The 27,145-nt window shown below is 43.4% G+C and overlaps 1 protein-coding gene and 1 non-coding gene across 5 annotated transcripts in view; both read right to left on the bottom strand.

Annotated features, from left to right (window-relative positions):
- Positions 1-27,145, bottom strand: part of EGLN1 (egl-9 family hypoxia inducible factor 1) — a 60,698-nt gene that overhangs the window by 6,719 nt on the left and 26,834 nt on the right. For 2 of the 4 annotated variants that reach the window (XM_039241241.1, XM_039241239.1), the window contains exons 2-3: positions 3,234-3,353; positions 28-164 (exon numbers count right to left, since the gene is read on the bottom strand). In XM_039241241.1, coding sequence (XP_039097172.1) covers positions 28-164; positions 3,234-3,353 — 257 coding nt within the window. The remainder of the gene's footprint in view (positions 1-27; positions 165-3,233; positions 3,354-27,145) is intronic. The other 2 variants (XM_039241242.1, XM_039241243.1) reach the window with 2 other exon arrangements.
- On the bottom strand, positions 18,170-18,252 carry LOC120237841. The gene has a single exon (XR_005530057.1). It is a non-coding gene; the product is annotated as a small nucleolar RNA SNORD35 (small nucleolar RNA).

Below are 27,145 nucleotides of genomic sequence, written 5' to 3' on the forward strand. Positions count from 1 at the left end.
ACAATTCTTTCTAAAAAGGAATACTACCTTGTAGCATATGCTGGTTGTACTTCATGAGGGTTGCGACGGTCAGACCAGAAAAACAGCAGTCTATCAAATTTGGGTTCAATGTCAGCAAACTGGGCTTTGCCTTCTGGAAAAATTCGAAGTATACCTCCACTTACCTAAGGAAAAGAGCCAAATATGTAAGTATGAAAGTAAGAATACTGCAAAATTAAATTTAGGGGGGAAAAAAAGGCCATTTCAGAATCAAAACTCTTAACTGGATTATTCACAAATACATTCCAATTAACAAGGAACGAAAAGGAGTTCAGTTTGCCAAATTCATGCACTGATATGAGGAAAAATTCATTTTCTGTTTTAGGGATTTTTGTAAATAGTTGGTGAGACAGATGAATCTTTTCTGAATTCAAAAGGCTTAAAATGACACTTGGAAGTTTTAAAAACTAGTAATCACACATTCCTTATTTAGGTATGCTAATGATATGCTTAATTAGCCCATTCTTTAAAAATACGTCTGTTTAAATCATCTTGACAGAATTACTATAAATGGTTAAGTATGTTAAATAAATGGCTTACTATTTTTAACTTTAACAGTAATTAACAGGAAAGTCACACATTTAATGCCTCCTACTTAAGGAATTCAACCTATCAGTAGAGGTGTCCTCATTTATGGTCATCACTGTCACCACTGTGGACATTATTAGAAACGGGGGCTCCCCCTTGCTAGACTGGGCTGCACACATTGACGGTTAGCCGCGTATAGAACTGGATTCCATCCAGAAAGGATCATTACTATTCACCCAAACACACAACCTTCTCTATCTGAGGTCAGATTGACTCACCTAGTCATTCCAATACCAACCGAGTGTCTACCATCCTGGGCCTTGTACTGGGCCCCGGGTACAGAGTAAGGAATAGCACACACAGATGCTGTCCTCAGTGTACGTACAATCTGGGGGAATTAAAGTGAGGCAAAACCCACCCAACTGAGTAGCTCATTACCCTTGAAGAACTAAACTCCTAAGCAGGTAGATTCTAAAATTGTAAGGAACTCATACTTAATCAAGACATCATGGAGGCTGAGCCTATGCCCAGAATCTGTAGACAAGCTGTTTATCAGACTCATCCTTAAGTTACATTTAAGCTACTGTGTACTCGGGCCCGCCTTCCTCAGGCTCTGTTCAGATGCGTTCCCGTGGCACTCATGCAAACATCTAAGGAATCTCTAGACTATGACCAAGAACATATCCTTTCTACCCCCTGCCCTTTGACTGGAGTCACTGGGATTATCACAGGTGATCTGCTGAAAATGGTTAAAAAGAGATCATTAAAACTTCCAGTCCCCCTCTGGGAAACCTTCCCTGGCCCCGGAATTAGGTGTCCCCCTATGTGGTCCCACAGTAATCTATCCTGCACTGGGCATAACCAGTTGTCACTGTTAATCTACTGATCTGTTCCCTCACGAGATCCCAGGCTCTAGGAGAGCTATTTCTATTTGTGCTCTATCTCCAGCACCCAGAACGATGTCTCCATGCTGTACGTACTCACTGTAATCTTGCAATGAAGTTTTTACTTCTACATACACAAATCCTAAGGACTTTTTGTGCTTACGTACTAATTTAGAAAACTATATATTAATGACCTTGGTTAGGTCATATCAAAATTAAAAGAAGATCAACATAGAAAGAACCTAACAAAATACAGAAGTCAGAAGTTGTTCAAACATATTTCTAGCTTTCAAGATATTCACAAGATGGGGGGGGGGAAATATTTAAGTTTTAACCAAGTTACACCAGTCTGTTTTGTATGTTGGGCTCAAGGTGAATGACCAAATTTATTTCTTTTAAATGTTGAAAGCTATAATAGAAAAAGCATGCTTGTTGACATAATCCCTCAACAACTACTTTGGAGTAAATCTTACCTCCATTTTGAACTTGGGCAAGGACAGAGGAAAATCTTTAAATCAGTATGACACAGAAAGCTTACTGGAGCACCATGAGCATATCTTAGGTTTTAGGATATGATTTAGGACAGGACTAGGTTTTTACATATTTAAGACTTGGTGCTTTTCATTTCTGTGTAAATGTTTGTGTGTGGGAGGGAAATGTTTTAAAGGTTATTTGATTTTTAAAAATTACTGGGGCGCCTGGGTGGCTCAGCTTGTTAAGAGTCCGACTTCCACTCAGGTCATGATCTCACAGGCCGTGAGTTCAAAGACCACGCCGGGCTCCGTGCTGACAGCTCACAGCCTGGTGCCTGCTTCGGGTTCGTTCTCTCTCTCTCTCTGGCCCTCCCCAGCTCATGCCCTCTTTCTCTCAAAAATGAATAAACATTAAAAAAAATTACTCTGGCTATCCAAGTGTGTTCCCTCTGAACATCCACATAGCTATACATTGTTTTCATTTCTTTATTTGAATATTTTGCTTCAATAAAGGTAAATAAAGATTTTTAAAAAATCAACACAAAATTAGTTTAAACAACCTTCAAAGCAGAAACAAAGCATGACATGCTTCTGAGGTTTCAATGATTTAAACTCAAGTGAAACTCAGGCTAATATAAGCAAGTAAATATTTAAAACAAGAGAGATTCAAAGGTACTGTAAACTCTAGTCGGTTTTATACGATTTGTCAGCACTGATAAACTTCTAGTTTTTCCATAATCAGGAGAGAAGGAATCCTGCCTCCAATATTCGATTCAATAACTCAATGCCAGACAGTATCTCTGCAGCAGGAAGTAGGAAATAATCCATAATAATTATTTATATACAATCTCCTTCAAAAGCCATTATAAAACAAGTGTTCTCAGAAGCGTGTTTTTTTTTTTTTTTAAAGCTATTAGAAGGTATATGTTTTAATCAAGTACATTTTGGTGACGGTTAAATCTGGGGGGGCACTTGGCAGGCTCTGTCAGTAGAGCACTCGACTCTTGATCTCGGGGTGGAGTTCGAGCTCCACGCTGGGAGTAGAGCTTACTTAAAAGAAAAACAACAACAACAACAAAATGTTACATTTTGGATGAATGCTTTAATATCTGAAAATAAGGGAATCCACTTTTTGAGATATATTATTACCTGTTTCACTTTACAAAGATCCACTCCTAATACCCAAGACTGAAACAAACCTAAGAAATTTTTAACTATTCCATGTATGAAAGACAGTCTCACCTAAGAGGAGTCTGGGTCTTAATACCTATGAGAAAAAAAAAAATGAATGGTCAAGTAAGCTGCATACCTTGGCATCCCAGTCTTTATTAAGATAATATATACATGTCACACATCTTCCATCTCCATTTGGATTATCAACGTGACGTACATAACCCGTTCCGTTGCCTGGATAACAAGCAACCATGGCCTGTAATAATAACGATGATGATTTTAAAAGTCTATACATATATGAATAAAAAGGGAAAACAGTTTATAAAAGAAATCTCTGATTTGGGGCTACTTTTACACTTAAATTCTCCTATATAAAAAATCCTATTTTGTAGATAAGAAAAGGCAAAGATATTCTACATTGACACAAAGACTACAAAAGTAGGGTGGTAGTAATCCAAAGCCTGGTGAAGTTTGCTTCACCGTGAAGGGAGGAGCTGACAGCGAAGAATCAGAGAATAACAACTTGGCTGTTATGAGCCATGTGTCCCTGCTCGAAATCCCAAAGGTTAGAAGGATTGCAGGACCTACTTCCATCTTTATTCATACTGAGAATCAAGGTCAAATGAGTCTCTGGTTCTGCTCCAGGGGAGACTTCTATTCTCCCTGAGCTCACAGAACACCACCATGATTATTGTTTGACGGCCAAACACCCATCCTGATACCGTCTCTGAATTTAGCTCAACTCCAAACAGTAACTCATTTGTCAGTGATTTAAAAAAAATAAAAAGGCTAGGTGTAAAATTAGCATGTGACTAATTCCTCTTCAAATAAGAAAGTCATTTTTTCACTCAGATTATAACAAGATGTAGTTCAGAAGACCGCTGTGTTAAGCACGAAGGTGGAAAAGAGGTCTAAAATAAAAAGCATGAAAAGAACTCAGCCATTCTAGAACTGTAGTACATAGTAATTAACTGAACTCAGAAAGCGTGATTAAAATTAAAAAACCTCGGGAATTATGAAGAAAACAAAAAATAAGATGGTCAAGGTTACCACTTATTCTTGAAATCCTCCAATTTCTTCATGTATTGAAGTAAACAGATCAGTATTAATGTCAATAAATTAGTGTAAAGCTATCACACAGTAAAATTACATCATAATTTAAAGGATAAATGGCAAGTGCTAAGTTTTAAAATTCATATTCAACTGATTAGTGAATAAGTAACTCAGTGTTCCATCTCTGAGAGACTAGGAAGCATTTTATTTTATTTTATTTTTTAATTTTTATTTATTTCTAGGAGAGAGAGAGAGATAGACAGTGTGAACAGGGGAGGGTCAGAGAGAGAGGGAGACACAGACTCTGAAACAGGCTCCAGGCTCTGAGCTGGCAGTCAGCACAGAGACCGACATGGGGCTCGAACCCATGAACCGCGAGATCATGACCTAAGCGAAAGTCGGACGCTTAACCGACTAAGCCACCCAGGCACCCCAAGACTAGGAAGCATTTTAAATATGAATGCTTAAAAAACAAAATGACATTTTCACAAACAACTTAGACCTAGAGCTCCTTCAGAAGTAGAATTTTTGGTGAATATTCCATATGTCTCTATTTTTTCTGATTCCAGACAGACTTACATGCTTTCTCTTGGGACTTGAGGTTGGTAGCAACAGTCAGAACAGCATGAGCTCAGTGGGTTCAATAAACCCAAACAATTTCCCTGTCACTAGCAACTAGGAAAGGCATAAGTAGCAGACCTTGAACAGTTCAATAAGAAGATACCAGTTCAGGGCACCTGCAGGACTCGGTCGGTTAAGCACCCAACTCTTAGTTTTGGTACAGGCCATGTTCTCACAGTTTGTGAGATCGAACCCCGCGTCTGGCTCCATGATGACAGCGCAGAGCATGCTTGTGATTCCCTTTCTCTCTCTCTCTCTATGCCCCTCCTGTGAGTGAGTGCACGCGCACGTGCACATGCACACACACACACACACACACACACACACACTCTCTCTCTCTCACAAAATAAAACAAACTTTTAAAAAAGGTACCAATTTAGCAGTGGGATTAATCCATGTGCGATTAATAAGGACAATTTTGGTAAATTACATGATATATTCTTATCCATGGATAAGAATGAAAATCAAACCAAACCAAGCCAAACCAGCCAACCTGAAGTCTTAAGTGATCTCATCTTTAAAAAGTTCACTCAGGCCTCTCCAACTATCTGGTAACCTCGGCGTCTCTTGAGCAAAGAATGAAGGGGAAAATCATTCTTTGTTCATCCACCCCCCACCCCACCCTACGCCGCCCCACCCTACCCATCCCATAGCAAACACCCCCTCAACATCAACCATGTACCTGAAAGGCCTTGGTGGGGGAAGTGGCTACAATGATGACCAAAATGGAGTTCCCTATTTTCATTTATTATGGACCTTAGTGTAGTGAAATAAATAACCAATAAATAGATATAATGTTAGGTAGTTATCGTTTCATAAAGTTGAAGGATGCAGAAAATAACAGGATGATTTCTGGAACAGAAGTCAAGGAAGACTTCTCCGAGGAGCTCACATCTGAGCAGAGACTGAAATGAAGGGAATGGCAAGTTGTGCAAATATCTGTGGGTAAGCATTCTGGCCGAGGGAAAATGAGAGCAAAGGCAGAAACGGCTGGGCCAAGTGGAAAACCGCTGCGGGCCAGCTGGACTCGAGTGAGCAAGGGCAGAGGAGGCAGCGTTTAGCAAGCCACGGTAAGGACTTTGGATACTGCGCTAATAGTGACAAGAAGCCAACGGAAGCGCATCTGATCAGTGTTTTAAGAAGGTCAGTTTCGGTTGTGGATGAATAAAAGCTTGCAATGGCAATAACCTCAGTACCACCCATGGGCTAACGTTTGCTGGATGCTGACCATCTGCCCACACTGTTCTAAGTGATTTGCGTGTTTGAATGCATCTGATATAACCAAAAGAGGTAAACAGTGTCATTATCCTCATCTTCATTTAACTGTGAGGGAAACAGAGCCCCAGAAAGGCTAATTAATGTGCTCGATGCCACGTGACCCTAGAACCAGGTATGCACGCAGGCAATGTGGTCCGGGAAGCCATGTACCTAACTACTACGCAAGGCTGCGGGGAGGAAAGAGTGAGAAAAAGGCAGAGGCCGGCAGGCTGCTGCAGTTTCTAGCAGAGAAACAGACAAGGGGGCTGCCCAGGCTGGCAGAGTGGGGCGTACTCTGAAGGCAGAAAGCAGAAAGTGAGAAGAGTCAAGGATGACTTCAAGGTTCTCGACCTATGTCATCGAATGAATGGAGTTAACTCTTCCCAAATACTAGGCGAAAGAGTAGTTTTTATTGCAAAGGGGAAGGGAGTCTCCCAGCAACGGTCAGGATGAGCCAGGCGGCCCAGAACAGAACTGCACAGCAGGATTAAGCCTCACCGTGGGATCTGTTTGTGTTGGTCACTTCTAAACTGCTTTCCTTAGAGCCTTTGGGTTATGTGGAGGTCCGGGGGCGGGGGCGGGGGCAGGGGAGAGGCAGTGAAATGAGAAGAGACCAAAGGAGCCAACCCAACCTTCAACTAGGGCCGGCATCGCCCCGCTCGCTGGTCCACAATTGAGGAAGCAGGGCAGGACTGAGTCCCCAGAGCACAGCCCTGCAGGCAGACGCTAGAAGGATAGAGCCCGCACACGCCCAGAAAACCCAGACTGTCACAGGGACCAGAGAGCCAGAGGGGGCACACTCCTAGAGGCTCTAGGGAAAGAGAAACCCTGTAGGAAACCGGCAAAGGTCTGGATGAATTCATTCAAGTAACAGCACAGCCTAATATTGACACCGGGAACCTGCATTTAGCAACTGACGCATGCACCAAGACTCCTCTCATTTGGACCGTAGAAAACACAAAAAGGTCTTTCTCTAGGGCCAGGGATTAAGAAGGGCACTTTGCTTGACGAGCACTGGGACATGTGTGGAATCAGTGAATTTCTACATTGTACACCTGAAACTAATATAACCCCATATGTTAACTGGAATCGAAATAAAAACTTAGAAACAATAAAAAAAGGCATTTCTCTAAATCTCACGAAATCTGGCAGCTACTACTGTCTTCAACCAGTATTCATATCTAAACAAAGCTATCCTTAAAGGTCTGCATTATCAAATTCGAGTTCCTTAAATATGGGGCACCTGGGTAACTCGGTCGGTTTGAACATCTAACTTGATTTCGGGAAAGGTCAGGATCCCAGGGTCATGGGATGGAGCCCCAAAGGTGGGCTCTGCACTGCAACCTGCTTGGAAATTCTCTCTCTTCCTCTCTCTCTCTGCCCCTCCCCTGCTCGATTGCTCTCAATAAACAAATGAATGAATAAAAGACCGAATAAATAAAGTTCCTTATACGTAACATAGCTTTCCCAGTTCTTCCGATTTTGAAATAATATTCATGCTCTATTTCTTAGTCAGTACTTTCGTTTTCCTGGTGCATTTAATATATATTTGTGCAAAAAAGACTCTGATATTACTGTTCTTATTTGCTTTCAATATGCATCTAACATGCTCTTACTCATAATACTTTTAGTAAACTTAATTTTTTTCTATTAATCAGTTGGTAAAGCAACTAATAACCCACTCATTCTATCTAGATGGCATCGCAGCCTTAAAGCATATGGCACTAACTGGAATTTAAATTAAAACTTTAAAAAAGAGAATTTAAAAAATGTATTTCTGGCACACCTACACAGCTACGAAAAGGCCTGCTACGGTATCTGTCTGAAAGGACGTAACTGGAAAGAAAAAGAAAAAACCAGGCACACACAAAACAAATAAACTGAGTCGTGTAAATAATAAACAGAAAAAGAAGTCTGAGAAAACCAAGTATTTGTGGGGGATGCAGTAAAATAAGGGGATGAGGCTCTGAGCCGCACACAGGACCAAAGCTTATCTCTGAAGGACAGATGTGATCTGCAGAAAAGCAAAGCGTGTGAGCATAACAAATATGCCAGCAGTTACGTGACAGTGGCGTACACTATAATGACCTGCTCCGCCACATAACTGCTTAAATGGTGAAGTGAACTTGGTGGAAATAGGAGGAGATCTTGAAAGTTGCACAGAGGAAGCAGGACATGAAAGAGGCTGTGATGAGTGGCTTGTAACAGAGACTGTGGGCGGGTCCCTGCCCCTTCCAGCTATGCTCACAGCTGGCCATGAACCAGGAGGAAGGCCCTGGCCAGCACCATGCTGGTCGCCTTGATTGTGGACTGTTCAGCCTCCAGGACTGTGAACAACACATTTCTGTGGTCTATAAACTACCCAATCTGGTTCTGCCGCTGCTGTTGCTGTTATGGCAGCCTGAATGGACCAAGTCACATCTACGGAAGATAAAACCATTCCAAGGGATTTACATTGGATGGACACAGTTCTAAAGGAAACGCATTAAAGTCTCTCAGGAAAACCAAAATGAGGCTTACCAGGGATGGAAGTGACACTTCCTGGATGTCCTTCTGTCGTTTTGGGAGTGGCAGGCCTTGACTTGACCCTGCCCTCCTCTAAAGTGTGGGGTCGAGGACAGCAGAAGAATCTAGGCATTCGCCCGAGAAAGAAACAATGCCATTGCTCATTTATAATTCTGAGGTATGCTCCTAATTTGCTGTCTCTTTGAGATGCCAGCTTTAAATATTTCCATTTCCCACTGGGAAAAGCCTATTTAAACATAAGCAAAACAATTAAATACTATTTTTTCCTTTTTGATATGAAAATATACATGATTGAGGATGTTCTTAAGATAAGAAACACCATAAATTTGTTTTTCACTCTGAGAATAAAAGGAAGGAAGAGGTTTGTGATACCTCTTTGGAATCTGAAGACATTTATTTCTGGCATTGGAAGACTTGTATTCAATATGAAGCTGAACCAGGAAACTTTAAAAAAATTTTTCCTTTTTGGACAGAATTATTTTCAAACATGGATTCAAAGCTAAAAGAACTAGGGGCGCCTGGCTGGCTCAGTCCGTAGAGCACGCGACTCTTGATACAGGGGCTGTAAGTTCGAGCCCTGAGTTGGGCGCAGAGATCACTTAAAAACAACATCTTCAAAAAGCAAAAGAAAAATCATGGAGGAGGGCATTTGTGGGGATGACCACTGGGTGTTATATGGAAACCAACTTGACAGACTACTTGTAAAAAGCAAAAGAAAAAAAATGAAGCCAAGAGAACTAAAATTTTATGGACTATCAAAGTACTGTTTTCCCTGAATGAAGGGAAACTGTTTACTCTATGAAAATTTACCCTAGCACAGTGTGCCGCCTACGGGTACACAGTACCCCGCCCTTTGTCTCCTGCGGTCCCTGCCTGCAAGCCAGGCGTGGACGGTCTCCTTTAGACTCACAGATTTATGACGTAGGTACAATTAATCTCTCTGTTTTAGAGGTTAGAAAACTGAACCATAAGGAGAACAAAAATGTTGCCAAAGGTCCCAGAGGCTCCAAGCAGTGGAGGTGGGACATAAATTGAGGCAGCCTGGAGGGAAAAATCACTCCGGCCGTACTCAATTCCCAGTCCCAGTGAGGCTCGTGTTCAGTCTGACGGAGGAGTTCAGGTAACGGGCTCCTCCGTGCTTCCCCCACATGCTAGCATATCGCAGACTCATGCATAATAATGCCCAGCTCTCGGACGTACACACGTACAGGTGTATTCCGTGAGCTGTCTGCAGGCTCTATGGGGCACCTTACCCTCTAGGTCTCTTCCCCATCCAGCTGTGAAAGCACCCCCACTCCCTGCCACCACCACCGTTACCTCTGGGGTTTATGTACATCTAACTGAAATACAGGGAAAAACAGGTCATCAAAAAAAAAAAAAACACAACAAAAAAAACCTGAAGTAGGAGCACGTACCGTAAGAATAAGCTAATTTTAAAACAGCAGCCTTCAACCACACCTGTTTAGGTTAATCTCATTTCAAAAAAAAAAAAACACCATTAAAAAAATACCGTTAAAAGTATAGAAAGTCATGAATTTTCTTCACTGCTTTAATTATTATGGAGGGAGTAATGGAAAGAGGGCAATCTACAGGCATTAACAGTTGTAATCACTTATTTGCTAACCTTAATGTTATAAATAAAGACCTCACCATAAATAAACCCAGACTTTATGTTTGGGGAGGTAAATTTTTCAAGTCTATGTCATGGCAAAAATGAAACCAGCACTGAAAAACCGGGTTGGACAAAAAAGAACAAGTTTTTCCCTTGGTACAAGCCTCTAGTCCACACGGGGCAATGAAGACCCTGCAGAAGATCTGCGTTCACTGAAGCTCAACTAAGTCTGAGTGGGAAGAGAGGAACAGAAAAGGAGGTCCTGAGAGAGTGTTATGGCAGATCATGGCAGAGTTTATGGGAGAAGCCATTATCTGAACTAAGCTTCAAAAAGAAATCTGTAAGTTGGAAAGGGGGTTGGAATTCATTCTGTTGGAATGAATTACATGAGGGCAGTTTTAGCCACGGGAAAAGAACAGAGCACGTTTGTTCTTTGCTCAGATTTGCCAGCGTACAGAGGTCTCAAGAAGGGGGAGGAGCCCCAAAGAGGTGAGGGGGCCAGACTGCAGCCAAACCTGAGCGCCTTCTTACCCCACAGGAAGACGAGAGCCAGCATCCTGGGCAGAGGAGCAATACAATCAGAACACGACAAGGTGAATGGAAGATGGATTTGCACAAGGAGGCAGGAAAAACAACAGGACACGGAGAAGACCGGTCAGAACACACAGAGACACGAAACACAAAGAAAGGAAACAGTGTGATGTGGAGAAGGTTCTCTGGGGAGGATGGAAAAGAGGGAGCAAGGGGTGGGTGCAATGGGGAGGAGCCCCGGCCAAGAAAAAGGGACAGGACTTGGTAAGGTTTTCACAGACAGAAAGGGGGACACGGCTGAACCAAAGGTCTGTGTCGGGTTGAGACTATCAGACCATGAATGGAAGCAGGGCGCAGGGGCTCGGGAGAGGCTGGTTCATTTTTTGGACATACTGAGTTTGCCATGCTGATGGGCCATCCAGGCGGAGCTGTTCAAAAGCAGTTGGAAATGTGGGTCTGGAACTCCAAAAAGAGTCATGGCTGGAGATGCAGACTTAGGAGGCCTCTTCATAGGGGCTTCAGCCGTGTGGCTGCCAGAGATTGCCCAGGAAGGGGGTAGAAGGAGAGAAGAAGAGAACAAAGGAAGATTCTTATGGAATAAAGTCATTTGGAATAAAAGCTCCTGAAACTTTGCTTTTCTGATCACAGCAATAAGCCAGGCAAAGGCTGGTAACTGTAAATGACTTAGGACTGATCTTTTTTTTTTTTTTTTAACTTATTATTGACTAATTGTACATGATCAACATATACTACAAAACAGGACTTATAGGGGCATTTAGGTTGCTTCGTTAAAATGGTCTAATAAGTTTCTTGCTATTACCGCATTGCCTCGGTAGCTCAGTCGGTTAACCATCCGACTTCGGCTCAGGTCATGATCTCACAGTTGGTGAGTTCGAGACCCACGTTGGGCTCTGTACTGACAGCTCAGAGCCTGGAACCTGCTTCAGATTCTGTGTCTCCCTCTCTCTATGCCCCTTCCCCACTCGTGCTCTCCCACTCTCTCTCTCTCAAAAATAAACATTAAAAAAATTTTTTAAAGGCGTTTCTTGCAATTATATTGAGATCAACAACAGTTCTGGAGCTCTGTCAACATAAACATCCTCAATACCTTCCTAAAACTAAACTCTTGGGGTGAAATTATATGGCTTTAAAAATCTGTTATTGCCAGAATGTTCTCCAGGATGGTTATATTAGCTTCCACCCCCACCAGCCCTGCTGGAAAACGCACATCCATCCTCCCACTCATCTGCCAATCCGGGCTACTGAATTTTATTCTTTTAAAAGCTGCTCCAGGGCTGATGAGGGAGGGGGAGAACGGAAAGGGGGAGATGGGCATGGAGGAGGGCACTTGTTGGGTGTTATATGGAAACCAACTTGACAATAAACTATGAAAAAAAAAAAAGAAAAAGAAAAGCTGCTCAATTTGATAGGTAAAAATGCATATGAACATTTTAATTACATCTCAAATGTGTGAAAGCAAACATTTTTCATAGTTTTAGTGGCCATTTAACTCTTCTTTTGTTAACTGCTCACTTACATCGTTTACTCGGGTTCCTACCCCGTTGTTATCCTTTCTCTACTGACCTTCAGGAGTTCTTTAGCCACGGCTAGCCTTGTACCACGTGACAGAACCACGTCAACATTTTTACCAGGCTCCTACAGAGTATTTTAATACAGAGTAGTTATTATCTGTGCACAAAGGCAGAGTAGAACCATATTAATTATTAATATAAACTGAAGTTTTAAGAAGTCCAAAAGACTTTCTGACTATATTCATAGGAATGTGGAAAATGCAGGGAAAAAAGCAAAGATAATAAATAGCAGTGTTCCTAATTACTCCCCAAGTGGCTCAGGAATGACCGACTGTTTCACACCACATGCACTGCTTTGTTTACTGGGCCCTAATTCTATCCCAAGAGAAAAAAAAAAAAAAAAAACTTGAACGTACATTTAAAAATCAACTTGCTCAAGGGCGATGCTCCCAGCAGGCATGTAGTCTGGAGTTGTATAATGATGCTGGCTTACTAACTCACCATTTCCCTTTTAGGAGCTGTGAAGTTACACTTTATAAATTAGGAATCTACCTGGTGAAGCAGTTTCTATTTGAGCTGCCTAACCCTGCCGCCAGAACAGAGACCTATAATTTGCTAACCTTGGCTCCAAACTCACCAACTCTGCACAACTCTTCTCCCCGGCTCCTAAGCAGGGCTCTGTGTTTACGCCACTCACCCACACACCCCCAGGTCCCCCAAACAACCGCCAAATAGAGGAGGAAGACAGAGCCACCTCTTTCCGAGAGGAGGCTGGGGATCCCAGGCAGGCCTCAGCTTGATCCCCACCCAGGCAGTTATGTGATTTCATTCAAGCCTGTGCAAGGAGGTGTCACGGGTAACACAGACACTCAGACAGCTATGGTAAACTTGTTATGTTATTAATATAACTCCCTGGCAGAGTATGCAATTTAGCATTAAAAGAAAAATAAAAACAAGAACAAAACACTCGGCTGTTTAACCTTACAAACACCTGCTTCAGCACTTCCCTAGGCCTCCTGAGCAGGCACTGCAGTTGGCCTGGGGACACTGATGAAAACTTCAATTCCAGAGTCTACAGCAGAGTTGTAATTTTAAATTATTATTTATTTCAGCACAGAGTGGACTGGACTGGACTGGAGGGCATGGGCTGGAGGTTCCTGATATTTGTCCTGGAGCAAGGGGTGATTAGAATTTGCAAAGCCACTGCTGGACCATCAGTTAATGCTGAAAGCTTCTAATAAAAAATCTCACTCTAGAGGCACCTGGGTGGCTCATTCAATTAATCGCCTGACTGTTGATTTTGGCTCAAGTCATGATCTTATGGTTCCTGAGATCGAGCCCTGTATGGGACTCTCCACTGACAGCTTGGAGCCCACCTGGGATTCTCTCTCTCTCTGCTCCTGCCCCGCTCCTGCATGGGCTCGCTCACTCTCAAAATAAATAAACTTAAAAAAAAAAACACCAAAAAACAAAAACCTCACTCCCGTGAGATTAAGACCAGTTTCTTCATCTCAAATCCAGAAGGTATGGCAAGTATTAGCATAAGTTATCAGAAATGACTACAGAAAAGAGTGGTATTCAAGATATGTGCTTTGGCAACAGGTTATCACAGAGGGACCACTGCTCTTACAGGGGCACATACCTATAAATCTAATGCATGCAGTGGCACATACACTTTGGGACTGTACCCTGGACCTCAGGATTCCTACTCGTTCTATGATTAGTTCCCTATAAGGGAATTCTGTTGTCTGATCCCAGCTAGATTACGCTGAATCCTACAACCCGATTGGCAGTTCTGCCTGGGACACAACTTTCATAAAAGGTACCTGCCACAGTTCCTAAAAGAGTGGAGAGGAGGGACCCCATCCAGTTTAGACAAGAGTTTTGTAAGAATATTTTGCGCTTGCTTGCTAATACATTTTTGTATGTGTGGCAGAACTTTGTCTGAGTTTGCTTTCATAACCCCCGCCACTGGGGGGTTAGGTTTGGGGGGAGATCTCGAGTGCTCACTTATTTGTAGCCTGCAAACATGAGCAGTATCTCTCAAAAAGAACCTAATAGGGGTGCCTGGGTGGCACAGTCATTGAGCGTCTAACTTTGGCTCAGGTCATGATCTCACAGTTCATGAGCTCAAGCCCTGTGTCGGGCTCTGTGCTGACAACTTGGAGCCTGGAGCCTGCTTCAGATTCTGTGTCTCCCTCTCTCTCCGCCCCTCCCCTGCTCATACTCTGTCTCTTATCTCTCTCAAATATAAATAAGTATTCAAAAAAATTAAAAAAAAAAAAAAAAGAACCTAATACCCAAACCACTGAATTGGCTCAAGATGGGTCACAACAGGGAAACATCATGCAAAAGAGTGTTAATAAGCACAACAGTCTTATACAAGGTATCCAGGCAGCAAGATCATGAATGCTTTCATGGGAATGCTGACTCAGAAAAGCCTTTGTGGAGAAAGTGACAAATGAACAGAATTTTGAAGGATAAAAGTACAAGTTCTCTGGAGTTGGGGGAGATTCCCAGTAGAGGAAAGGAAACAACATCTACAGAAAGAACTACTATGGCACCTTAAGAAAAAGGCACGTGGGTGAACACTCTGCAAGACAGAGTATGTGGTGCAGAGCAGCATGCATGGGGCAGAACAGATGGGCAGGTGTGAGGAAGGCTCTTGCTACTTGCTGAGGAGCTTTGTTTTATAAGCCGGTGTAGCCTACCATGTTCAGTAAGAATCACTTGGTGTGCTCCTTAAAATATACTGCCCAGCCCTCCACTTGAAATCACGAGTTAGTAGGCATAGATGAGATCTGGGAACTAAGGATTTTCAACACGCACTCCCTAGGATTCTGATTAGCAAATGGCCAAATTCTGAACAACAGCAAAACAACCAAATCAGGTCTTGATCTCAGGGCTGTGAGTTCAGGCCCCATGTTGGGCTCTGCACTAGGAATGAAGCCTACTTAAAGAAAATAAAATAGGGGCGCCTAGGTGCCTCAGCCAGTTAAGCGTCTAACTCTTGATTTGGGTTTAGGTCATGATCTTCTGGTTTGTGGGTTTGAGCCCTGCATCGGGCTCTGTGCTGACAGTGCAGAGTCTGCTTGGGATTCTCTCTCTCCTCTCTCTGCTCTTCCCCGCAACTCGTGTACGCTCTCGAAATAAATATATAAAGATAAAAGAAAAAGAATCTGATATAGACAGGATTTGGTGGTTGTGAGGGAGAAACAAGAACTCATTAAAAAAAAAAAATCCCAACAACCAAGGCACGTGGCTGGCTCAGTAAGAGGAGCATGGGACTCTTGATCCAGAGTTGTGAGTGTGAGCCCCATGCTGGGGGTAGAGTTTACTTAAAAAAAAAAAAAAAGAAAAAGAAAAAGCCCACAATTCAAAATATATCCACTATTTGTTCATTCAGCAAGTATCTTCGAAGCACCTATTACATGCCAGGCATTGCTCTAGATCCTGGGGATACAACAAAGAATAGAACAAAAAAACCACCACCTTTGGGTAATATATATTCTAGTCCAGGACAAACTAATCACATCAGCATCGAGCATAATGTACAATATGTCAGAAGCTCAACACTGTGGGGACACAATGCTGCGGACTGATTATCAATAGGGTCAGCCTCTGTGAGAAGCTGACATCTAACAAAACTCTGAGAGAAAGTGAGCGTCCCAGGCATGTCTGAGGAAAGGAGGGTCAGTGTGGCTGGTATGGAGAGCAAAGCAGGGGATATGGAAGATGAGATCAGAGAAACGGGGTGGGGGCCACAAATCATGTAGAGCTTTAGAGACTGCTGTAAAGACTAAGCAGGAGGGGAAGCCACTGGAGTGTCCTCAGTAGCCTGGCCGCCATGTAGAGCAAGGTTTGGCAAACTACAGCCAACTGCCTGTTCCTGTAAGCAAAGTTTTATTGGAACACTCATTCGTTTACATTTTGTATGGCTGTTTTCATGTTACAACAGCAGATCTGGGTGACTATGCCAGAGACTGTGTGGTCCAGAAAGCCTAAAATGTTCACCGTCTGGCTGGCCCTTTGCAAAAATGTTTACTGACCCCTGATGTAGAGAATGGATTGAATGCTCCCAGAGTGAAAGGCAGAAGACTGTTTGTGGTTAAGAAACGACTGAATGAGTCAGAAGGATTTCCAGAACGACTGACATGGGGTAGGAGAGGATGACTCTGTGTATGGGGGGATTTGGGTGATCAGGGGTTTTGTTCTGAACATGTTCAGTCAGCAGATGCATACGGTACAGTTTTAGGAAGACAGTCCCCGGTCTTAAAGAACTTCTATTCCAGTGGAACAGAAAGGAAAACTAATCATTTTAACACAACCAACAATTAAAACGACCAGGCCAGGCACTGAGTATTCCGTTGGAGGGGAAGCTGGGGTCAGAGAAAGCTTCCTGAAAAATGGGTCTTGAAAGAAGAATACGAATTAGCCAGGCAAAAGAGGTCAGGGAGAATGTTCCAGGAAAAGAAAAGTCACAAAGACAAGAAACAACATGGTGTGTGTGCAGATATAAACTGCAAGCAAGGAGGAGCCCGAAGCATGAGGCAGGGGGTGTGACGGATGTGTGGAAGGCCCCTCCCTCCACGCAAGGCTAGTGCCCCTTGATAAGTAAGTTGGACTTTATCTTGCAGGTAATAGGGAGCCACTGAAGAGTTCTGAGCAAGGCAGTGACATAATCAGCTCGGTGAGTTTTCATTCACTCGAGCAGGTGACTGAGAAGCATATTTTTGAAGTACAGCTATGAAGTAAGGAGTCTGCTTTTCTTACTGGAGCTGGTAAACCACAGCTATTTCCATTTTGGGTTACTCTACAAAGGAATGTTTGTGTTTTTCTTCTTTGTTCTTAATTTGCTTTTCTTGATGCAGGATGAATGCAACAACAAAAAGCTGATTTTGTAGAAATTTCCCAAAACGAATGCACTCAAATGGAGTACTTGAAAGTGTTAACTTAGCCCTCACCCTACTGCTTGGAGAGATATTCAGTAATTGCTAAAATGCTCATTTCCATTTCAGACTTAGATAGGCACAGAGTCGGGACATACAAATCAGACCCTTAAGAAATCAGTAACTCCAATAATGAGCTGGGTTTTTCAATAATAATAATAATGATGGCTCAACTCTCCTTGGAGGCAGAAGACCAAACACTTCTGAAAAGGGTTTGTGGCGTGACGGACACAAGTCACAGCCTCTGGGGGAGTGCAAATTTGTACAGTACCCTAGCTTATAGCCTGCAAGTGGCTCATCTCATTGAAGACCTACAACAACACCAGCAGGAAAATCAGAGTCTCCGTTTTACTAATAAATCTATCTGGGCCTGTGGGAAGCGCCCATGTGTTCACTCTGCCTGTCCACACCTATGCAAGGGACAGTAGTTACTGTAAGGGCTAGAGCTGGTCCTAGAAAATAAAGATGGGGGCACCTGGGTGGCTCAGTCAGTTAGGCATCCGACTTCGGCTCAGGTCATGATTCCCCAGTTTGTAGGTTCGAGCCCCACGTTGGACAGCTCAGAGCCTGGAGCCTGCTTCGGATTCTGGGTCTCCCGTTTCTCTCTCCTCCTCCCCTGCTCATGCTGTGTCTCTCAATAATAAATGATAAAATAATTTTTAAAAAAAGAAGAAAAGAAAAGAAAGATGGCCCTGTTTCAAACAGCATCAGCTGCTATTCTACTTTTATTAACTGGAAAGAGTTTAATGTCCTTTGCTTTTTGCATCATTCTTAGGAAAGCTGCTTAATTGTCTGTAAGTCGCCATACCTACACATCCTTCTAATATTTATTTTCAGGGTTTCCCTAATCAGATTTTGAACTCCTGTGGACTATGAAGCAGATCTTATTAATCTGTGCCAACACAGACGCTCAAACCTCTGTTGAGTAAATCGATCAATGATTAAGGGTACAGAGCAAGGGGAGAATAACAGCCTTACAGGATTTTTTTTTCTTCCAGCATCAGCTTTGCCAAGAGGCTTTCACAGAGCCCACGGTGAGCACCTGAAGACCATGGTGAAAAGACATCATCTGCACTTGTAATACAATTTAAAACAGAAGCTGAGTTTCAACCTCTCAGGCTAAAAGCTGACAGAAGTATTATTAGGTTATAGGAAATAAACCTGAAGTTCAACAACTTTCCATTTGCACAGGATGATAAATATATATACACTGTGTGCGTTGTGTGTGCGTGCATACACAGAGAAAGATAGTAAGTGATGCCTACACATTGGTTTTTATTCAGTACCACATGCTTTTATTTTGGGTCTAGACAGCTTATTTTTAAGAACGTTCAAATTGGGGGGGGGGGCGCCTGGCTGGCTCAGTCTGAGGAGCATGCAGCTCTTATCTAGAGGTTGTGAGTTTGAGCCCCACATGAGGTATAGAGATTACCTAGATTAAAAAAAATTTTTTAATGGGGGTGGGGTGGGGAGGGGAACGTCCAAGTATGCCACCTGGCTGGCTCAGTCAGTAGAGCATGTGACTCTTGATCTCAGGGTTGTGAGTTCAAGCCCCATACTGGGCTCGGAGCCTACTTAAAAAAAGAATTGTTCAGGTATACCTGGTGAATGGTTTAGAAAAAGAATCTAAATAAAACACAAGATTCCCATAGAAAGTATTAAGAAGTTAAGCTCTGTAAGCCTTTATGCCTAGAGACTCTCAGGCATATTTACTTTCAGTTCCTTTCCGTAACTAGCAGCATCCAGTATTTCTCTCAAACCCTGGCTCCCACTGCCCCCAGACAAGCATCTGGGCCCCTCTGCCACTTCTCCCTTTCTCTTCGGAGCCACTTGCTTCTTTGATCCACAGTTCTCTGCTGGCCCAGGCTGTCTTTATGTCACAATGTTTACTGAATCCTATTAATAACCAATCTACCCTGCTCGTCCAATCAACACTACACGTCAATCTACTGTAGGCAAACTCTTATTCAATATTATGTGTAAACGTGCTGTTGATGAAAAGTTTTATTTTGGTTCCAGATGGGGCCAGTGGCTCTTACCAAAGGGTCCCATGGGCCATAAGATAAAATCTGAGGACCACTGCTATGAGGATAGGAATTTGAAGAGAATGTTGTAAGAAGTCTTAAGCTGAAGCATTAAAAGTTCCATTTGTGTGTTTGAGAGAATTTTAAGGAAATTGATTATGAAGAACAAATCAGGTACATCTAAAACAGTCTTGAAAAAATATCCTCACACATCTGGCTAATAGGACGGTGAAATGTGAGTTGCACAAACTAATAGTGGGCTTCTCTATGAATCCACATCTAGGCCTCTGTCCGTCTGGGAGGGGTGTGTGCTGCCTTTAGCCTCTAGCTAATCTACATTTTCATCAATGACTCTGAATCAAAGAAATGAAGGGATTTTTCAGTGTAAGTTTTGTGAACGGGAAAAGTGTAGGTAAGCACACGCGACAGGAAAACCGCCAACAGTCACTGAGGAATTACTATGTGCCAGTTGCTGTGCCAAGAACTTTATACTCTTCCGATGAATTCTCAGAGTCCCTGTTAGGGACTCTGCTCCCCTAGGTAATATGCTCCCCACGTGGAGTAAATTATACAAAGGGGGTAAGATGGTTTGGCAGGATAGATCCCTTAAATGAAACGAAATAAAACAAAACAAACCTAGTAGTGATAACGGACTATAAATTTAAAGTGTTGTTAAAAGCTCTGGCCACATTAAGCTACATTAAATAGTTCAACTAGATCCTGTACAACTCAGGCCCTACTCATTCTGGGGATACATCCGAGGTAGGATACTGATAAGCTAGAGTAGGGGTTTTTTTTAGTTTATTTATTTTGAGATTGGGGTGCAGGGAGGGGGTAAGGACAGAGAGGAGAGAGAGACTCCCAAGCTGGCTCCACGCTGTCAGCACAGAGCCTGACACGGGGCTCAAACATGTGAGCAACAAGTGAGATCATGACCTGAGCCAAAACCGAGTCAGATGCTTAACTGAACGAGCTGCCCAGGTGCCCCTGGAGTAAGTATTTAAAAAAAAAACAAAACCAAAAACAGCCAAAATGGTGAGGGCAATGTCCAGTAAGGAACAGGGGCAGGAAGTGAAGAGCTTCCACCTAGAGAAGACATTCCCGGTGGACTGCAATCTCCGGAATACAGGGACCGAGTCAGATAAAAATAGCACCACATTTTACGTGGTGCTTTCCACTCTGCAAAATGGCTTTTACCTTCCCAAAAGGCTGCATGAAGTAAAGGAAGCACACTGAGATGAACAAGACGGGGCTCTGAAGCCAGACTGCCTGTTACACTCCAATTTTGCCCCTTCCCAGGCAGGTCACTCCAGACAAGTTAGTTAACGTTCTTGGGCCTGACTTCCCTTGTCTGTAAAGTGAAAATAACAACGGTATATCTGCATGGCTGATATTAGTATATAAAAAAGCGCTTAAAAACACTGCCCGGTGCGCAAGCAGCGTTACCATTAGCTACGACCCACAGCTGTGGGGCACTGGAGAAGTCCCAAGTCTCTAGAGCTGTGTCCTCACCTGACAAATCAGGATTATCACTATTTACTTAATCTTAATCTTAATTCCTTTCTTCTTTCATAAACACCTTTGTCATAATCTCTGAGAGAGCCTACTCTATGCCAGGTACTGTGCTGAGCATAACCTTTATTATCTCATTTAATCCTTGCCACAGCTATATAAAAGGCCTGCTTCTAGAACCCTGGCTTTACAGACAAGGAAACAGGCTTGGAATGGTCAGTTTAGATGAGGCCGCAGAGCTAAGCCTTCGGCAAGACTGGGAACCCAGGTCTGTTCTCGTCCAGCGTCGAGCCTCCATTATATATGGCTTTTCATTGCACGTTCCTTCATTTGTGCATCTTGGCAACTAACAGCATGCCTAGTAAAATGCCTTAGATGTACAAGATGTTCAATAAATGTTTCCGTCATCTAATAAATGAATGCTAGCTGTCCTCCACTCGGTATGACAGCTGTAAGGGAAGCGGAGACATCCTGTACCACTACGTGGGGGGACACCTAGGGTCACATCCCCAGGGCCGGGTTCTAAGTCATAGAGCCTGGACTGCACAATCTTCCAATCTCATCCAAGACTGTATGGTTTCTTGTGGAAACACTTCTTATACAGCAGAAGTTTAAAACAAAAACTCTTTAATTTTAAAACCAGAAGAGACAATACAGGCCTGGCCCAAACTCTTTGTACGTGGGAGTCCCAAAGGACAAAACTCTGCGTTTCCCAATCGATTTCCAAACCTGCACTGTTTCTTTTATAATCACACAGAGCAGACATTTCAAACAGGATTACAAGAAATATGACTGGGGTCACCGAGTCCAAAAATTATGGGGGCCAGAATTATACGGTACTTAAAAACTTGTATTTTCTAAAAACTCACTTTATTAGTCACTACAAAACACCAGGTTTTACTGCTTAAAATCACCATCTCAAATAAAGACACATTAAGATATTACCTTTTCACTTTGTGAATACCCAATTCTAATAAATAAAGAGGGTAACCTCAGAATACATTTTTTAAAATAACAGCCTTGCAGTAGCAGTAGCTTTTTTTTTTTTCTTGAAGCATTTACAGAAATACTGGGTAAGATTCTGAAACTACTGTTACAAAGGCTAAACAAACAGACCAACAAAAAAACCTGTCCTAGTCTCTGGAGAAACACTAAAATGCAAAACTTCAACCGGAATTTTATATATTCAAGGATGCTATAAAGTCTTTAAAAAAGAGTACTGGGGCCAAATTTTAAAAAACCGCTTCTGAGATGAAACTTTAAAACAGCACACAACGTTTCAAAAGAGAAATAAGAATGTTTAAAGAAAAGCAATTTCTACTATAACACTGAAGGTAAATGTTACTTAAGTCATACCGTAAGTTATTTCTTAAGCATGTGATATAGAACAAATGTCCTAGGTCCATCCGATTCGGTACGTTCTCACCCACCATAAATCCCTAATTGTAATACATGAAATGTGAAAATGAGAACGCTTACGAAAAAAGTGTTAAGGAGGTAGAGCCAGGGCAAAGCAACATAACAGTAAAATGGTCAAGGCTAGTAAGGTTTGGAGCTGGCAGCCCGGATTCAAATCTCCGCTCCACTACTTGCTACCTCTGTGTGGGGATAACAACAACGCACCCCCCAAAGGGGGTCATGAGGACTGAAAACAGAACGCACATGGACGTCTGGCGCTGCACCCGGTACTCTGTAAACATGCAATACGTGGGGGCTACAGCATCACTGCCGATATGCTCCTCAAACGCTGACACAGGAGGGTTCCATCCCTGCCCAGGTGCCGACATCTGCTTCTGTCTTCCCAGTTCCCATTCCCCCCGTTTCCTTGGGCACCCCTGATCTGCTGTCCTCAATCCTCCGTTTGGGTGAGGTTCGCTCTCTCCCTCCAGGGTGAGCCTGTGGCTCAAGCCTGGTCAGAGACTCGTTCAGAAATGGGCATGTGGCCCAAGCCATGTGGGACCAATGGGACTAAACTCCAGGATTTTATTTGGAGCCTTTTGGTAATGAGAAGCTCTCTTCCTATGTGTATCTGTAGGATGGAAAGCTAAAATTTTGTGGGCCAGCTTTCTCTCACATGAAGAAAGCTTGCAAGAGCTGGGAGAGCAAGTCCTGATGGTATCTGCGCCCTCAGCTCCAACTAGTTACCAGAATGTTGTTCACTGGAGCTATAGTTATGGGGACCAATACCTTCCTTTTTTGGTTTGCTCAAGTCCACTTAAGGGATATTTAATTTTATTTTTGATATTTGCATCTGAGATCTGACACATCTGGTACCAATCACCTCCCAGAAGCTGGTGACCTGGGGTGCAGTCGAGCTTTGCAGTGAAGGGCAAAGATTTGAAATCGGCGACATCTGGTTTCCAGTCCTGGTTGTCCCACTCACTGCCATGCGAACCCTGGATAATTCGTCTGAGCCTACTTCCTCACCTGTGAAGCAGTCTGATACCTGCCTCAAAGGGTTGATAAGAAGGGTGCCTGGCTAGCTCACTCAGAAGAGCATGTACCTCTTGATCTCGAGACTGTGCACTGCAGCCCCATGCTGGGTGCAGGGATCACTTAAAAATAAATAAACAAAGCGGCAAAAGAAGAAAAGGGCTGATGAGGGGACAAATGTGAGTGACAATGCCTATATTCTGCTCAGCCTTCCTCCTGACAGGGCGTAAACACTCAATTAGTAGAAGCTATTATTATATCATCGATCCTCAAATCCATCTTCATATCTGACCTGAGTCCCAGGTCTTTATTTCTAACGGTTTAGCCCCCAGCCTCAAATTTAACACTGCCAATCTCGTCTTACCCTATCTCCCCACCGCCCCACCTCTCCCTCTGCCCCTCCAAGACAACCCTCACTGGAGATCAATCCTTCGCCAATTAATGTGTTCTAAGTGGTCTCTAATTCCAGAATCCTAGGAGTTATTCCAGACTTATCCTTCTTCCCGGTTACCCAATCGGTCACTGAGTGCTGCTAAGTCTCTGTAGCCTGACAGGAAAGAAAGTTCCTCTTCCAGGTGGATGAGGACAAGGGCTGGACAAGTCCCTCCGACTCCAGGACGTGCGACCTTCTCACTGACTTTCCAAGGAGGCCTCCAATCTTCTTACCCCTCCAGTTCCTCATCTTTTCCTTAGGCCTTCATGTCTTTCTCTATCCAGGATAGATTTCTGGCAAACCCTCATAAAGAGGGTTTTTCCCTAACTTCACCCTGCAAATGAGCAAATATTTAAATGACTCCAATTTTGGCTGTCTCCGTCATTACTTCAGCCCCAGCTTTTTCATTCACTAGATGGAGATGCATCCTATTTATCAGAGGTAATTAAGGCAACCAGGTAGAAGCTTTCTCAGCTTCTTACTCCCACATTTCTCAAAGCATCTGAATTGAAATCTAAACGCCCACCACCTCATTTGCCTTAACCAGAATGGCTGGCATATACAAGATACAGGTACAGTGATGGAGAAACAAAAGAGGTGTTCTTTCTCCTATATATGGTTAGTCCTGCCTTCCATGGTGCTTCTGAAATTTTCACACACGTACACATCACCTGGGGGTCTTATTAAAATCCATATTCTGATCCAAGGGGTCTGAAGCTGGGGTCTGAGATTCTGCATTTCTCCCAACAAAACAGTGCTGCTGGGTTGGAGCAACATTTAGAGAAACAAGGTGGGACACCTGGGTGCCTCAATCAGTTAAGTGTCTGACCAGCTCAGGTCATGGTCTCGCAGCTCATGAGTTCAAACCCCACCTTCGGCTCTATGTTGACAGCTCAGAGCCTGGAGCCTGATTCGGATTCTGGGTCTCCCTCTCTCTCTCTGACCCTCCCCCACTCATGCTGTCTCTCTCTCTCAAAAATAAACATTAAAAAAAAAATAAATGTTAAAAAAGCAAGGTCTAGGCACACCTGGGTGGCTCAGTCAGTTAAGCGTCCAACATTGGCTGAGGTCATGAACACTCAGTGGGAGAGTTTGAGGCCCATGTCGGGCTCTGTGCTGACAGCTCAGAGCCTGGAGCCTGCTTCACATTCTGTGTCTCCCTCTCTCTCTCTGCCCCTCTCCCACCCCCTCTCAAAAATAAACATTTAAAAAATTTAAAAAAAAAAGAGTAAGGTCTAGATCCATCCTATTTCATCTTCTCAGAGAGACCTTTTACTCCCAGTTAATGCCTTTATCCCTGTATCGTCACATCTGCTTCTCTATCTACTCCTTCCCCCAGCATTTAACATCCATTTCCTGGACTTCAAACCTTCCTTTGCCCCTCCATTAGCTACCATCCAATGTTTTAACTGCTTGGCTCCACTGGGAAGTTTCTATGAAAAACCGTTTATGTCAGTGGTTCTCAAACTATCTTGGTTCACAGAGTAATTAATGTCACAGTAATTTTTTCATGGCACCTCTAAGCCAAAAGAAATATCTGATTAGTTCTTTTTATTAAGTAGTATAGGCCAAACCACCTGGCAAGCATTTAAGTCCTAACAGTTTTGTACCTTTGGGGCCCTGCATCACTCCCAACCTCGGAATGAGACTGGACAGACAGCCTCATTTATTATATATATATTATATATATATAAATGTTGCACATTTATTTTTAGGTGGGACTTACTTTTTTATCAGAGCAAGCACTGAACATCCAGCTTCCAAAGGTACATATCAACGAAAGGAATATAGTGATTTAATACTGTAGAATCCAAGAGACGTTGCTGCATTTCTCGAGACTTAATGTGGCTTAGTCGGTTAAGCGTCCGACTTTCGCTTGGGTCATGATCTCGCGGTTCGTGGGTTCGGGCCCCGCGTCGGGCTCTGTGCTGACTGCCAGCTCAGAGCCTGGAGCCTGTTTCAATCTGTGACTCCCTCTCTCTCTGACCCTCTCCTGCTCACGCTGTCTCTCTCTCTCTCCTAGAAATAAATAAAACATTAAAAAAAAAAAAAAAATTCCATGGCACCCCTGCAGTCTGCCCTGGGGTGCCCTGGCACGCAATTAGGGAACTGTGGGTCCTGGCGGTCCTTGGAATAGCAGCACCCCTTGCCTGGGAGGGAACCTGGAGGTTTACCCCAGACTCACGGACTCAGACTACTTGAACAAGATCTCTAAGTGACTGAGAAGCCACTGAAGTGTGACAAGGCTGGTCTACAGTCCTTGGCTACATCTTCTTCTTCCCCCCCTTTTTTTTCTTTTTTTTTAAGAGAAGAGAAAATGCCTATGAGCAGGGGGAAGGGGCAGAGGTGCAAGCAGGGAAAGGGAGAGAGGAAAACTTAAGCAGGCTCTACAGACAGCAGGGAGCCCGAAGTGCGGCTTGATTTTCACCACCCCGGGGATCATGACCTGAGACCACCTGAGCTGGTAACAAGGGTTAGAAGCCCAACCGACTGAGCCACCCGGGCGCCCCTTACCTCCATCTCCTCTTATCACTCCCACTCAGCTCACTGCTTTCTGACCTGTCTCAACTCCAGTGAAACTGCCATGGGCTAAGTACCAGATTACACTCACCCCCTTTTAAATTTACTTATTTTGAGAGAGGCAGAGAGAACGCAAGCGGGAGAGGGGCAGAGAGCGAGGGAGAATCCCAAGCAGGCTCCATGTGGTCCGTGCATAGAGCCTGAAGTGGGGCTCAAACCCACCAAACTGTGAGATCATGACCTGAGCCTCAGAAGTCAGAAGCTTAACTGAGCCACACGGGTACCCCTGCCTTCCTCCCTTTTTAATAAAAGCCATACACATCTTTAAATTCTAATCCTAATGAAGCCTCTCTGCTGTGTTTGATACTATGGATCTTCCTGCGCCTCTATTCTCGGTTTTCTGGTTTTCTTCTTTTTCTTCCAATAGTACCAACCACACCCCCTTCTCTACCAATGATGAGTTTTGTTTTCCCTATAGCTTCTGTAATTAGCATTATTCTGGCTATGTAAAACTCTTCCCTCAGGGGACTGCACTCAATCCTGTGGTTTTAGCTATTGTCTATATGCCAACCACCATAGTCCAGAAGGCTCTCTGGAGTCTCAGGCCTGTAAAACCAATTTCTACGAGCAGTATGCAGGCAAAGGAGGCTCCACAATGCCGAAACATTTTACTTGCAGGTCTTCCCGGGTCTTCGAGTTGCTCTTCTTCAATATCCTTTCCTTTACCAAATGGTATCCTTGTTCAATCAGTTTCCCTAGAAAAACTGAGAAATCATCCTTGATTCATCCTTCTCCATGTCCCTTCCACTACACCAACCAAACAAGCATCCTTGCTTTGACTCTGATCTGTCTGAATCTCTCCATCCTCATTACCTCCATCTTAAAAGAGGTCCCTCTCTTTTGCTTAGATTCCTAGAACATCCCCCTAAACTCATCTCCCTGCCTCCAGGATGGCCACACCCTGCTCCAAACCTACGCCCCACCCAAGTTAGCTTTCTAAAATTAAAATCTGGTGTCACTGCCTCCCTCTAAATCCTTCGATGGC

The sequence above is a fragment of the Hyaena hyaena genome, unplaced genomic scaffold, assembly GCF_003009895.1.
Source record: "Hyaena hyaena isolate Hyena2069 unplaced genomic scaffold, ASM300989v1 scaffold_193, whole genome shotgun sequence".
NCBI classification, from domain to species: domain Eukaryota; kingdom Metazoa; phylum Chordata; class Mammalia; order Carnivora; family Hyaenidae; genus Hyaena; species Hyaena hyaena.